Source organism: Canis lupus, chromosome 18 (genome assembly GCF_003254725.2).
Source record: "Canis lupus dingo isolate Sandy chromosome 18, ASM325472v2, whole genome shotgun sequence".
NCBI lineage: Eukaryota > Metazoa > Chordata > Mammalia > Carnivora > Canidae > Canis > Canis lupus.
Window position 1 is genome coordinate 49,428,025 of NC_064260.1, and position 15,124 is coordinate 49,443,148.

At 55.0% G+C, this 15,124-nt stretch overlaps 1 protein-coding gene across 3 annotated transcripts in view; it reads right to left on the reverse strand.

The window, feature by feature from the left end:
* Positions 1-15,124, reverse strand: part of LRP5 (LDL receptor related protein 5) — a 107,018-nt gene that overhangs the window by 50,208 nt on the left and 41,686 nt on the right. For all 3 annotated transcript variants that reach the window (XR_007403697.1, XM_025445771.3, XM_025445770.3), the window contains exon 5: positions 14,989-15,120. Coding sequence is in view for 2 of the 3 variants with exons in the window: in XM_025445771.3 (XP_025301556.1) it covers positions 14,989-15,120 (132 nt within the window). In the remaining variant the exon portion in view is untranslated. The remainder of the gene's footprint in view (positions 1-14,988; positions 15,121-15,124) is intronic.

Here is a 15,124-nt window from a genome sequence, read left to right on the forward strand (position 1 = left end):
CCCCAGCCTTGACCTGGACACCTCTGGAGGCTGCCGGGGTCAGGATGCGGCCCCTCCCCCAGAGCTGGGTCACTGTCCACTCACTCATTCTGGCCCTTTCTGGTCTCAATGACCCACAACCAAGATTAGGCCCAGAGACCACTTTGGGAACTTTGGGACCACTTGCCTGGTTTGGTGAAAGGCCCAGAATGGGGAAGGACCCACCTCAAGTCATGCAGCCACGCAGGATGGGGACAGGGCGGAACCAGCAGGGCACACTTATCAAACTCAGGCCCCCAGGCCCAGCCTCTGCAGCCAGCTGCCTGGTCAAGCCACAGCCCTCAAACAGCAGGCTGTCTCCTTCACCCAGTGCCAGCTTCTTGCCACAGCAGCAGAGCCCCCCGGAGCCTGGTGATTGTGGAATCCACCTGGGGTCCCTCGCCTGGCATTCAAGTAAGGGTAGGACAAGGATCCTCACTGTTGGGCTCCTAGACCTAGAGGTCATAATCCGATTCCTCCACTAGAGGGCGCACACACGACAGCAAAGGCTTTATGAGCCCAGGATGGGAAACTGAGGCAGGCAGTCCTCAGAAGGTTCCCCAGGTACCTGACTACACTGGAAACCGCCAAGGCCCAAGTTCAGATTTGGTCGTGATCTGGTGTGTGCTGGAAGGAGGGGAGGGGAATTGTGAATTTCAACAAACTGTCTTCCTCTGGGCTCCATTCCCAAAATGTTCTATGGACATCTGCCCTGTCCTTCAAGACCCAGGTCACATACCTCCTCCTCCTCCAGGAAGCTGTTCCTGTGACACTCACCCCCATGGATCGGCTGACCACACACACACACACACACACACACACACACACACTACCTGCCCCTCTGCGTGGGCACCACACTTAACAGTTCGTTGGGATTCTGGCACATGCCCCCCTGGTCCTCTGCAGACCCAGAGCCACACCCAGAGCAGATGCTGACATCCTAAGACAAGCAGGGAGAACACAGGGCAGAAACTTCCTGGCCCTGCTCCCACTGTGTGACTTTGGACAGATCCCTAACCCTCCCTGGGCTTTGGTCTCCCCGTTTATAGTGAAGAATCAGCCCAACCTGATGGTGTCTGAGTTTCCATCCAGCTCTGACATCAAAGGAACCAAACTCCATGAAAGGCTCTGGCTTAATCTGCCACCATAGATGGAAGGAGGAAACCCCCCGACCCCACAGCATGGCCAGGAAGAACCCCGTCCAAGCGGGCATCTGCAGAATTGTACAAAGAGGCTGTCAGCCTCCCAAGCTGAGCCCGGGACAGCTCAGTCTGTGAAGCAGAAGGGTGTGTGTCGAACCCCACTTGACTTCAAGCAGCCCTTCTTCCCCAGAGGAAACATTTGTCCCCAAGGAAAACCAATGTTCTGTCCCAAAACACATTTTTTAAAAAAAGATTTTTATTTATTTACTAGAGAGAGAGCATGAACAGGAGGAGGGGCAGAGAGAGAGGGAGAGAGGATTGCAAGCAGACTCCATGCTGAGTGCAGAGCCTGACGCAGAGCTCAACCTCACGACCCTAAGATCATGACCTGAGCCAAAAATCACGAGTTGGACAACTAACTGACTGTGCCCCATAAAACACGTTCTGAGCTTGTTTCACCCAACCCTGTTCCTATGATCCTCCAGACACAGTCACCTAGAATAGTATGATCCTCACACCAACCCCCTGAGGTATGATGATGCCCCATTTTACTGAGGACGACCTTGATGCACAGAGAGGTAAAGCTCCTGGCTCAAAGGCACACAGAAGCAAGAGGGAAAATAAGGTCCCGCAGACACTTGGATCTCTGGAGATGGCACACATTGGAAGCCCAGGGTTAAAGCACTGCCCCACTAGCTCGGTCACCCCACCAGTATCTCTGCAGGCAGCTACTTCACACCAGGCCCTGGACCAGGAAACTAGGGGTGGGGGTGGGCAAAACCAACACAGGATCGACCCCCATGGTGCTCCTGGGATCGCAGGGCAGAGACCTTCAGTGAGGAAGACCACCAGTGAACAAGTACTAGGAGGAGAGCTGGGGTTACAGGTGGGCCTGCTCAGGGCACCAGTGGAGACTGGGGAGGTTGGCTGCCAGCTTCAAGAACCTCAGATTCATGAGGCTGTGACTACGTAGTAGATCCCTGCAGAGTGTCCCCAGTGGGCTCAGAGCTGTCAAGTGTGTCTGGCCCCAGTTCTCTGTTAACCAGGTCAATGCAAAGTCCCCAGCACACCCACTGCCAGGGAACCCCATTATCAGCATCCCTTAGAATTAAGTCTCTGTGGCTGAGGCAGTAATTGAATGCCAGGATAAATCTGTAGGTGATAATTGATTCCAACGGGGGTGTCTGACACCCCTTGGGCTGCAGAGCCTTTGAAGTTTTTATTTGAGCTTTGCCTAGAAGACCAGGACTTGTGGGCAAGAGCCATGGCCCAGCTCATTGCCTGAAGCGTAAAGGTGGTAAAGCACTGTGTCCAGGGCCAGGCCAGCGGGGGGTGGCCACGGAGAGAGGAACCCGGAGAGAGAGAGCCCTGGCCTGGGCTCCGCTGAATGCTTGCCGAGGCTGCGGCTCACAGGTGACCTCCAAGGTTGTTTGCAGTGAGGTCTGAGCAGCAGCCCCAGCCTTGGGCCGCCTGGAGGGTGTAGGGCACTGTGCCGGCCATGAAGAGGAGAAGCCAACCCCCTCCCTGGGGCCAGACCCAGATCCTGGGTAGGAGTTTGTTTAAACACCAGGGAAGTAAATTGTTTAGAAACTAACAGTTTGGCCAAATGGTTTTCTTTGGGGTTGTTTAAACAAATAGCCTACCCTACAGCGCTGCCAAGGAAAGTGAAACCTTCCCCTTGCTGGCTGGGCAGCAGTCCCCGGAGCCTCCTTCGGGCGGACTCCTGACCTCTCCCCTTCCTCCCTGCAAGCACACGCAGGAAAGAAGGGCAGTGCCCCTGTCCTGAGGCCAAGCGCGGGCGCGGAACACAGGCCAGGGCACAGCCTTCCTGGCAGCAGGCGTTCTCAAAACAAAAAAATCAGACCTGACGGATGGCCCAATGTCATGGGCATGTCAAGCTCAACACCATCCCTCCCTGCCAACATCCCTGAGGAGCAAGCTGCCTTCCATCATGGGGCACTGTCCTGTGGGCCACACAGAGCAGGCAAGATGCAGGAAAAGGCTCCTGTAACACATCAGCACAAATGGGGGTTGGGGTGTGTGTGCTTATAATAACGGACTCTTTCACAGTTCTGGAGAATAGAAGTAAAAAATCCAGGTGCTGGCAGGGTCATGCTCCCTCTGAAGCCTCTGGGGGAGATTTCCTTGCCTCTTCCAGTTTCTGGCAGTTACCAACAAGCCCTGGATGCTCCTTGGCTTGTGGTTTCACCATTCCAACCTCTGTTTCTGTCTTCACACAGTCTCCTCCCCTATGTCTCTGTGTCTCAGTGTCCCTCTTATTAGGTCACCAGTGATTGGATTTAGGGCCCTTCCTACACCAGTATGACCTCCTCTTAACTTGGTTACACTGGCAAGGACCCTATTTCCAAGTTAGGTCACATGTATAGGTTCCAGGGATTCACCATGTCTTTTGGGGGGACACAATTCAATCCACAAGAGATGGGGAGTGGAGGTGAGAGGAAAGCTTCCATGGGAGGACAGGCAGGTCCAAGGGGTGGGGAGACTCCAGGCAGGGGTGCACCACACCGTGGAGGCCAGAGTGCACCGGGCCATTTCTGCAGCTCGGATGGGCAGGGATGGGGCTGGCCCATCGACACTAGCCCCACCCTGCCACCCCACCCAGGGCGAGTCTGGTCTGAGCTCGGAGGCTGGGTGCCTTGTGTACAGGATGCTAGGACAGCCCTGAGCCCACCCCTGTCTACAAGGAAGCCTCGTGCAAACAGCACGCTGTGCATACAGCAGGAGCCCAGCCACAAGACAAACAAAAGCCATCCTAGAACAAAAGCCTGGCAGGAAACACACGCAAATGTCCACAGCAGCTATCTTTGGACCATTCCCGGTCTTCCTTCTGGTCTCCAGCAGGGGGTCTGCACACGTTTTCTGTGGAGCACCAGCTGTAAGCCTTCTAGGCTCTGCGGGCCACAACCACCTCTGTCGCCATCAGGCAGCCCCAAGTTGTAGTATGAAAGTGGCCACAGAGAACGCATAAGCAACAGTGTGCAAGGCAAACTTCGTGCATGAAGTGACACTGAAATCTGAGTTTATCAGTACTTTCCCACATCATGAAACATTCTCGTGATTCTCTTTTCAACCATGTAAAAACACCAAAACCATTCTGAGCTCGAAGGCTGCACAAAAGCAGGTGCAAACCATGCGGCCCATGGGCCAAGGGAGCTTTGCTGACCCTTGCATGGCAAGTACATGTGCCTTTTACAACATTAGACAGCACATAGCAATAACACTGAAAACTGTCTACGGAGGGAGAGCGGATACACAGGAACTCTCGGGACCCTCCACTCGGTTGTCCTGGAAACCTAAAACTGCTATGCCAGATAAAGTCTATTCATTTTTTTAGTACACCAGAAGGTGGATACATCAATAAGAAAACCGCCCAGATCCCAGCAGCAAGCAGGTGAAGACCACAAATGCAAATTAACAGGAGAAAAAAAAAAAAAAAAAAAAAAAAACCACAGTCAAGAAACCTGAGAAAGGAAGGTTTCTAGAGGTGGAAAATGCTGGCAGCCCAGCATGGCCACAGCCAGGCCCCCGCCTCCCAGAGGACCGTACCCAGCGCACGCTTCCTGGCCGGCAGTGTGGCTCAGGGACCCTCTGACCCAGCAACTTCCCCTCTGAGAACCCAGCCCAGAGCGGCTGCTGAAAATAAATGCACACGGATTCCTGGCCACAGATTCCTCCTGGTTGCAGAGGGTCACCATGGTGTGGTGATAACAGCAAAGCCCGAACCTGCAGGAAGAGCTCCGTAGGCAAGTGTCAATGTCCTACTAACGCTAGAACATCGAGTAAATGAGGGACCCGCTAAAGCAGCGGGCTCTGGAGAAGGGTCAGGGTGGACGTGCCTGCGAAGCGGTGTGTGAGGTGAGGTGCAGTGGGGCTCACACGCTGTGATGGAATCATGCAAACCCAGCTCTGAGCATAAGCAGAGGGCAACGAGGAGCGATAAGCTTAGCACAAGGTTAGCAGCAACGATCTCTGGGCGGCAGCATTCCGGGTGGTTTTTATTTTCTGTTCTTTTGTGTGATGTTTTCTTTTTGAGGGTAAACACAAATGTTACTTTTTAACAAGAATAAAACAAGACTTTAAAACATGGTGCCCCCGCTTATGGGTAGAGGCCTCGTGGTTCCAGTGGGCAGGGGCGGGGGGGGGGGAAGCTCTGGGGACAAGGCTTTCTCACCCGACGACCAGGGGAAATGGAGCAACCACACGGGGCTGACCTCTTTAGCCTCCAGGTTCTGGGCGGAGTGGGAGGAAAGAACCATAGGAGGGAGGCAGGATGGGGCAGAAGGATCCACAGCCTCCTACAGCCCAGCAGGAGGAGGGCCTGCTGGCAGGTCGTCCAGCGAGACCTGGAAGGTCCTCGAGGTTAATCTCCTCTGTACTCCAACATGGGAAAGGATTTTTCAGGATGAGCAAAACCACACATATCAGGATGTGGACTGACCAAATCAACACAGATTAAAGAGGCAGCACCCACAACCCCTGCGCCACCCGCCACCCAGCAGCAGGGCCTGGCCTTCCCAGCTGGCAGAGTGGACATCACAACTGTCCCCACTGAAGCAATGGCATCTCCGAGAAAGGATGGGTGCCCACCCAGATGCTCACACTACCCCAGGGCCACTCCTCCTACTAGCTTTTCATCATGCTAGACTTGGGAAGCAGAGCCTCCTACCTCTCTTCTGCCCCAGCTCCCCTCGCTGCCCCCCATCGCTGACTTCACGTGGGCTCAGGAGTGGGCCTGGAGTCGCGTGGGCAGAGCCGGTCCCGGCGCAGGCCGCCGTCCACACTACAGTCTCTGAGGCCATAAACAGCTTCACAGCTGGTAGGCAGCCAACTTATTTTTGTTTTTTAGCAATTGATTAAGTTTCTCCACTGCCCCCTGGGGTAAGCTGTTGGACAGGCGCTGAGACCACAGCCTGGCGCCCTGGCCCAGGAGACCATGCCGAGTGACCACAGGGGAAGTGGCTGGGCCAGGCTCAGCCTCCACTAGAAACCTGAGGCCCGAGCAGCTGTCTGCCTGCGCGGCCCACCCCAGACCTTCTATGAGCCCATGGGAGGCCAGAGCCCGCCAGGAGAGGCCAGGCAGGTACCTTGGCCCAGGGTCCTGGCCTCCTTCTGCACAGCTCTACACAGAGTCACTCCTCTGCCTTAAGGCCTGGGGCGGCCAGGGTAGCAAGGTCAGTGCCGGCCTCAGGACTTCCTTGCAGCCAGCCCCTTCCTCTCCTCTTCGCAGGCATCAGCCCTTCACGTCGTCCTCTGCCACCTGCCTCTCCCCCTCAGAGACTATTCACCATCCAGGCCACACAGCCCAATGGTCACACCCAACTTCGGCCCCCAGCCACATTTCCTCACTGAGTGACCCTGGGTAAGCAACCTGACCTCCATCTCCTCACACGTAAGAGTCAGGAGTAGATAAGGCTCCCCAGCGAGGCTGGGAGGTCCCATGACAAAGTCAGTGAGGCCCTGAGCCCAAGGCTACAGCCCCAGCACATGGCTCCCTCCCAGGGGCACGGAGCATGCTCCAGGGGACCTCCCTTAGGCCACATTCTCTCTGAGCCAGCAGCAGAGAGGTGCCCTGAAGGCTCACGACCCAGGCCACAGGATCTTGAGAGAGAGAGACATGTGAACAAAGTGCAGTTGGTTGGACTCATTGAAGGCAGGCTACCCAGTCACCTGAAACGGTTGTGGGGCTGGAAGCTATATAACAGGCGGTGACTCACATGATGGGGAAGGCAGGGTCCCACCTCTCTGGGCACATGGCTCAGCTCTTTAAAAAAAAACAAAATAGAGTGCCTTCCGGGGTCCAGGCATACTATAGGTGCCCTGCAAACAGCAGCAATCCTTCTTGCTCCTGATAACATCCACAGTTGTGAAAGCTCCCCAGGGCCCCAGGTTCGAATCCCACCTCCATCCCTTCTTCTGTGGCTTTGAGCAAGCTCTGAGTGCCCAAACTTCTGAAGCAGGCTGGTCTGTCAAGTGCACCCGCATGGCGGCCCCCAGGCAACATCATTACTGCTACTGTCCACCCTGCTCTGGGGGTGGAGGCCGGAATCACAGAGCAGGCAGGTGGCGAGCACTGGTGGGTCACACGGTTCAACTTAAGTCAAGTGCACTTCACCTTACAGATTGGTTGGAATTTTTTTTGTTTTTTGGTTTTTGTTTTAAGTGGGCTCCACACCCAGCATGGAGCCCAACATGGGGCTTGAACTCATAACCCTGAGATCAAGATCTGAGCTGAGGTCAAGTAGGACACTTAACCGACTGAGCCAGTCAGGCACCCCAGCACCTTACAATTTAACACAAGCTTGTTTGATACTCCCAGGCCAATAAGACACGAAGATCCTACATTTCATCAGGTCACAGCCACATCTATAGGGCCAAGACCAGACTCAGATGCCTTGATTCCTACCAAACCTGGGGTGGCAGGGAGGGGACAAGGAGAGGTCCCTTTTGGCACAGTCACCAAAGTTGTCCCCAGCTCCAGGATGACCATGGCCAATGCTCTTGAAGGTGTCTAACCAACTTTCCCAGCATTCTTCCCGGGCCTGTTGGTCCCATGGGAAGCCAGGATCCCTCCCTTGCAGTGGATGTGGGAGCGCATCACGACACATCTATCGGGGACTGTCTGAATGGAGGAACATCAGGTGGGGAGCTACAAGGAAGGGTGCTCTAGACAACGGGCACAGCACAGGCAGAGGCAGAAGGGAAGTCCTCAGAGGGAAGGGGGTGAACCATCCATCTCCTCCATGGGAACAGGAGGCAAAGTGAAAAAGAGCCTCCTGGAGTCAGCCCAGCCTGGGAGGGCAATCGAGTCACTGCCTCCAGGGCACTTGGAATTGGGGAGGGCACAGTCAGTGGGAGGAACCAAGACTGAGGACCTGTAGCCATCCGCAAAGCCAGAGAGGGCATGAGGAGCCCATGGTGGAGGGGCTTTCTCTGGCAGCCTGAGGGCTCCACCGGGGCCCAGACCTCAGGCACAGAACCTGACTCCACTCTGGGGCCAAACTCAGGTAGCACCAGCCAAGGGGACGCTGGACAGGGTGGGTGGGGGGGAAGGTTGGTGGAGGGGACAGGGCAGGGACACAGGGCCAGGGCTGGGAGTGACTGCAGTGTAGCTCTCAGTCAGTGGACCCAGGGTATCCAGGGAGCTAACCGCACCCAGGAGGCACCACTCTGTCTTATCCCGGGGCTGCAGGATGACAGTTTTCTCTTTCTAAGAATACGGCATGCTCCCCTCTTCTCTTTCATTAGATTTAGTAGTCTCTAGGCTCAGACACAAAAGAACACATGCTGTGTGGTTCCATTTCTATGATGCTCCAGAACAGTCAAAACTAATCCATGGTGATAGAAATCAGGACAGGGCTGCCCCTGTGGGTGGGGAGGGGGCACCCGGGAATCCCCCGGGCGCTGGCCATGTTCTGTATCCAGACCAGCGTGGGGGCTTGGCAGGTGCATACAACTCTCAAAGCTACATCACAACATATACTTAGAATCTGTGCATTTTATAGTCTGTGAGTTATACCTTCATCTCCAAAAACTAAGAAAAAAAAAAGTTAGTGCTTGGCCTTGTTACACCATTTCCTGGGACTGTGCAATCTGATTTTCTTGCTATTAAAAATTCACGGTCCATGGCTGAGAACAGCAGCTGCCTTCTGTTTGCAGAGTCAACGCCAATCACAGCCCAGGCGGCATCAGCCTCGGCCACAAGGGCCTCCTTTCTTTTCCCTTTGACCTACTTCCCTGATAAGTGACAAGACAGCCAGACCAGGAACAAACGCGCCCCTTATTCCTCAGCCCTGAGCCCCGGCTAATCCACCCAGAGAGACGGATGGATGTGAGGGGCTTTGAGACATCGGCCCAGTTGTCAGTCTGCGCGTCAGACCCGACAGTGACGCCTCTGTTCGCCCGGCCCCCACCACCGCAGCCCCCCACATCCCCTCGTCCTTTTGTTTCCTGTCCTCACGAACATCTGTTAAAGCTCCTTCTTGGCGTAAATCATGAAGGCCAAGCCTCCCGCCTGCCCCAACACGCAGCCACGGCCTCCTCTAGGAAGGCCAAGGTGGAGGGCATGGAATGGGCTGGAGGCTGGCCGCTCTGGACACGGCCCCAACGCATCACCTGCCCAGGTCATTCAGGCCCCGAGCAGGGGAGCAGGGCTGCACAATGCCCGGAAGCCCCCAGCGGAGAGGGGTGCAGGGGGATAAACGTCAAAACAGCAGGGGCGTATCCTACAGAAAGCCTGGGCCAGAGCGCGGGGGGCGGAAGGCTTCCTTGGACAGTGGTGGTAACTCCCAGATTGGGCCCCGCTACTGCTGTTTGTAGCCGATCCCACATAATTGGAAAAACATGGGGAAAACCAAATCCAGCTGGGCGCCCCCGTGGGCCAGGCTGCTGGGGAGGGGCGGGGGCGGCAGGCGCTGGAGGACGCTGGCTCGCTGCATGGGATCACGGCCGGCCCAGGCGTCCTCCCCTGGCTCTTGGCTCTTGGCTCACGAGACAAGAGTCACTCGGGCCCCAGGGTCTCACCAAGCTCACCCCCTGCAGAGCTGGGACCCAGCAGGGGCCGCTTGCTAGGACATCAATGGTTCTAGTCTCCTAGCCTACAGGACCTCCACTGGGGCCCCTTGAGGAGGGGCTTGGGGACCTGAGACGTCACACCCTGCGGCGAGTGTGTGTCACCCCACCCACAGGGTCATGGGATATAAGCCAGTGTTGATCTGAAGGAAGGGAGTCCAAGTCTCCCATCCTGTCTGTGTGGCCCCCACACAGGTGCTGCGGAAAGTAGCCTCTCAACTGTCCCCCAGCTACATGGAGGGGTGTCACCCTGCTCTCCCCATTTCACAGGTGAGAAGGCAGCAGCCGGGATGTGACCCTCTGCACCCTGCCTTGTGCCATCCTCTGCCTCTGGGGTACAGATTGCAGGCCCTGGGTTGTCACCACCACCACCACCCCCATCCACTGGGGTCTGAGCATCTCTGCCACCTCAGCCCCTTCCTTGGGGAAGGTGGCGTCAACTCTGTGCACAGGGCTGGCTTTCATTTGCTCAAAAGCAGGAAAAAAATAGGACTCATGCATATTACAAAAATGTCTTTAGATTCAAATCCACAGCAAAGATGGTCAGACGCCCAGAGTGAAAGCCCCAGGAATCCGCCAAGCCATGCCTGAGGCCGTGGCTCCGGGTCCTGCGATGTTCCCGGCTGTGTGGAGGTTCCCCAAATGCAGCACATGAGCCACCTTGGGTGCGTGTCAAGTCCAGACTCAGCCTTCTGCCTCCCATACCTGGCCCTTGTCCTGGGGACTCTGATTTGCTGGGGCCTGGGGAATCTGCACATGATGTAAGGGTCCGAGTAATTTTGACACATCCAGACCTCTGCCTCAGACCCCAATCCTGCCCTGCCTGATGCTGGCCTTCATCCCTGGAAAGGGAGCCACATGCCCAGTGCCCCCAGAACATACCCCTCACTCTTCTGCTCCCCACCCACCCTATGCCATCTTCAAAACTCCTCTCGCCACCACCCAGCCTCATCATCTGATTTCAAACATTCAGGGAAGAATTGCTCTTCTGGCCTCAAATGAGACTAGCCTGTCTGGCTCCAAGTTCAAGTTTAAATTTGAGCACAGCTCATATTTGTTGGGTGGCCAGGCCTTCCTCCCAAGAATCAGGTACTATTATCATCTCTTTCTACAGGGGAGGAAACTGAAAACAGAGAGGCCGAGTTATTTTCCCAAGATCACACAGCCAGGATGTGTGTGCAGGTATCAAAAAATGGTGACTGGACACACAAAGCCATCACATAATTGGAAACTGATCTAAATTCTGGGTCTCCCCAAGACTGGATTTCCTCACCACTCCAAAAGTCAATTAAAGAGCAAAGCTACATTCTATAGAGCGAATGTCACTTCTGATGCCTCCCCTTTTAGAAGACGGGAAGTTGTGTCAGCAGGTGCCTTCCGTTCATCTTTCCTGCCAGCGCCTGCCTTCCATCATCCTACCGGCCACCAGGAAGCCTCTCCCGAGCACTGGCAGCCTCCACAGGCAGGACTCAGTGTTTTGCTTTCTCCAATTTACCCTCATGTTTCCAGCTACTATCTCCAGGCTGCTTTCAGGATCACCTGCACAAAGCCAGCAGTCAAAATCCACGCTGCACAATGTAAGTCATGCCTACCCCCAGGCAAAACTACAGGCGGCAGACATGAGGCCTGGAAGGCCACGCGAAAAAAGCAAATCAGTGGACACACTGGTTTCATCAAACGTCTTCCTTTAATGTGACATTCTGTGGCAAGAAATGAAACCTGGAGGGCAGATCTGTGTCCTAAAACCCAGCCTGCCAGCGGAGTTGTCACGTTGTGTGAAGTCCGAAGCCCATGGTCCTGGCTCACGACCCTATCTCTGACTCGCCATGTCTGTCCCCCAAACAGACACCCCTCAAAGATGGAATCCATGTTTCACTCATGCCCTGATACCTCTAGATTAATATACATGGACAGATACATACCTCAGTTCCACCCCGGATCTCCAGAGAGCCACCTTCGTGGCAAACCCTTGAAATGTTCTGAGAAGCTCTGGATTTCTTCTCAACTCGAACTAAAATCTTGAGGAAACTCTGTTTCCCCTTTCCCACAAAGCTTCAAGTGGTCCCAGGGCAGGAAGCTACAGAAGCCCCATGCAGCCTCCAGAGCCAGTCTATTTAGTGGGAAGCACACGGGGTGGGAACCATTCTTATAAAAACACAGAACTCTCATTCAGAGCAAAAGTCCCAGCCCATCCCTTCTGTGTCCTCTGGTAGCTTCCCCCTCCTGTGACACACCCTCCAGGGCATTTGGAGCAAAAGCCTGAAAGAGCCCCCTGAGCTGCTCTATGCAGACAGATCCACACACCCACACACCCAAGGAGGCTGCCCTGAAAGACAACAAAAATTTTTTCTTCCTCTCACTTGGCATTCTCCAACTGAGTTATTTGTAAAAGTGCCCTTTACAGTTGGGAGATGGAAATGGCTCTCACAAGACCTGAATCCCAGGGGAATCTGCAAGCTGGCCATCCTTCCTGAAGGATCAGCTCCCTGCCAGACAGCTTCCCACAGGGCCAGGCCCTGCTGCTAACTCACCAGGTTCAATCCACAAGGGTTGGTGCCAGCTCTCCACCAGAGCTTCCAGCCAACCCCCTTCACCCTTGTACAGCCTCCTCCAGGAGGGCCTCTCCCCCAGGGCATCTCTCCTACTCTGCCTCCTGTACCCCACCTCCCACAGATGTTTGCAGAAAGAACAGGATGCCCTCAAAGGGCTTGACCACAGGCAGTGGTCCCCAGAGCTCAGAGGCTCCAGCTACTGGAATGCAGAGAACCAGAAAGTCCCTGCTCCTCTGCCTGGAAAAGAAGGCAGCCCTCCCCCAAGGGGTGGGAGGACTGTGGACCATGGAGACAAACTTAGGCCTCCGGAAGACCTGCCCTACTCCCTCTGGCCCAACGTGAAGACAGATCCCAATGGTGTGAATGGTGGGTGTGGCTGCCATGTATGTGCACAGACTATGCACTGGGTGCCCTGCACAGCACTTCTAAGTCCTATCCATACACTGTCCTCCCAGCTCCCCTGGGCAGGGGGTGGTCGGTGAGCCCTACCTCTCAAATGAGGAAGAGAGGCACAGAGTGACAAGGCCCCAGACACCGTCCACCCCTGATGACCAACAGCCGTTTGTACACCAGGGTAGCCTGGGCAACCCTTTGGGGAACTCCAGGCTTCTCTAGCTGTATAGCTGCACTGGGCCATGACTCTGGGATTCTAGGGGGCTCCACACTCCAGTCCTGGATCTGTGGGTGCATGGATCTCCTGCTTCACATGGCAGCAACAGACACCATGTTCAGATCCCTCTAACTCTAGGGCCAGGCCCCAAGCTGGCTCTCTCATGGCAGCATGACTTGGAAATAGCAAAAACATAAATAAAACAGAAATGCACAACTGGGGACAGATGTGTCATTGGATAAACATTTTTCAGGCACTAAAACTCATGTTTTAGAAGCATATACACCTCCTATAATTGCAAGTATTCCTGCAATAATATTGAGTAAAATGCAGAAACACCCATGGAAAAGCAGCAGAGAAAGAAACAGCAAAATGTTAAGACTACCTCCAGATTCCCTTCAGTTTCTCCTGCACACAAAGCAGGACTGGCTACATATATTGCAGGGCCGCTGCGAAATGAAAATGCGGGGCCCCCTGTCCAAAAATTATTAAGCATTTCAAGTCAGCAACAACAGAGCACCAAACCAGGGCTCTTCTGAACTCAGGGCCCCGAGTGATTGCACAGACCAAACCCCTGTGAAGTCAGTTCTGACACCATCTAGCTTTTGCTCCAGGGCTGTTGCACATGCTGTTCCTTCTCACTGTTCCTTGCCCTTCCTCCCTGTTAATCCTCAAGTCTCAGCCTGAATGGTGCCTCCTGGGAAGGACTTTCTCTGACCTTCCACCCTACCCCATCTGAATCTCTCCTTTGTGCCCTTCCTTACTCTGATCCAAATTTGAATTGGTTTTATTCATTTGTGTACCTGCTGGCCTCCTGTCGACCCCACCCCAACTTGCACATGTGCTCTAAGAACGGCGGGGGGAGTGGGGTGGGGAATAGGCCAGTGTCACTTACTGCTTTTATTCTCTGCACCCAGCACATAACAGGCATGCGGTCATTGCTTGTGGATACATGGAACTTAATATACTCCATATTTTTCAGATTTGCCAAGATGAACTTTTTTTTTTAAGATTTGTTTATTTGAGAGAGAGACAGAGAGAGTGTATGCTGGGGGCGGCACAGAGGGAGAGAGAGAATCTCAAGCAGACTCCACAGTGAGCACAGAGCCCAAGGTGGGGCTCAATCCCACAACCCTGAGATCATGACCTGAGTCAAACCCAAGAGCTGGGTGCTCAACTGAGCCCCCCAGGCACCCCTGAACTTTTTTGTTCTAAACCCATGCTCGAGTTCTGGTAACACTACCTCCCCTCCGCCCCTAGGTCCCCAGGGAAGTCCCTGGCCCAGGGGCAGCTGCTTCCTGACGTCTCTCACCAGCACCTCACTGGCCACTCAGGCTCCACCCAGCCGCGCTGGGCCCTGGGCATCCCAGAGATGGCTGTATCCTGGACGCGCATGATGTCCAGAAGAGCACACTCTGAACCTGACACTTGGAAATGAAGAGCTTCAGACACTGTCCCGGACCAGGGGGTGGCATGTCATTAAAAAATAATCATACAAAAAGTCCTGGAAGCGGCAAGTGCTGAGAATTAGGGAGGAGAACAAAGAGGCTGACATATACCTGAAGCAAAGAGAAACACCTGTGTTCAGGAAGGGACCTCCACTGAACTCCCTGTGCCTGAAGTGTTCTCCCATTGAGCATGTGCTTGCAAGCTGAATTTCCATGGGGCAGGTTAGTAGGGCACAAAGGCCCCACGGAAAGCGGATGCAAGGACAGAAATGAATCCCAAGTGTGCAGCAGCGCACACTCGGGAGGGATGGAGAGGCAGGAAAGGAGACCGTACCTCCCTCAGGGTACCTCCCGGCTCCCTGGCCACTCCCACCCCACCCTAATGTCACTCTTACACTCCACACAGTTTTCACGTGGCAGTTGGCAACAGTGAGCATCTGGACTACAACCACACTGTGCTGGCGGCCCACTGCAAGCTGGCCCGATGGACCAGAACACAAGTCCGGAGCCCGGAGCCTGGGAACGTGCCCAGCGGGCAGCAGTACCCAGATCCAACCCCAGTCCCAGCTGCTGGGCTGCCCCCTCTCCGCAGCACCCCGGCTGCCCCCAGCCGGCGCTCCCCGTCTCACCTGCCTTGCACGTCTTGCCGTTGTCCTGAAGCTGCACACCAGTGGGGCAGGCACACGTGTAGAAAGGCTCCCTCGGGGACAGCAGGCACAGGTGGGAGCAGCCACCATTGTCCTCCGCACACCGTGTGTGGACTGG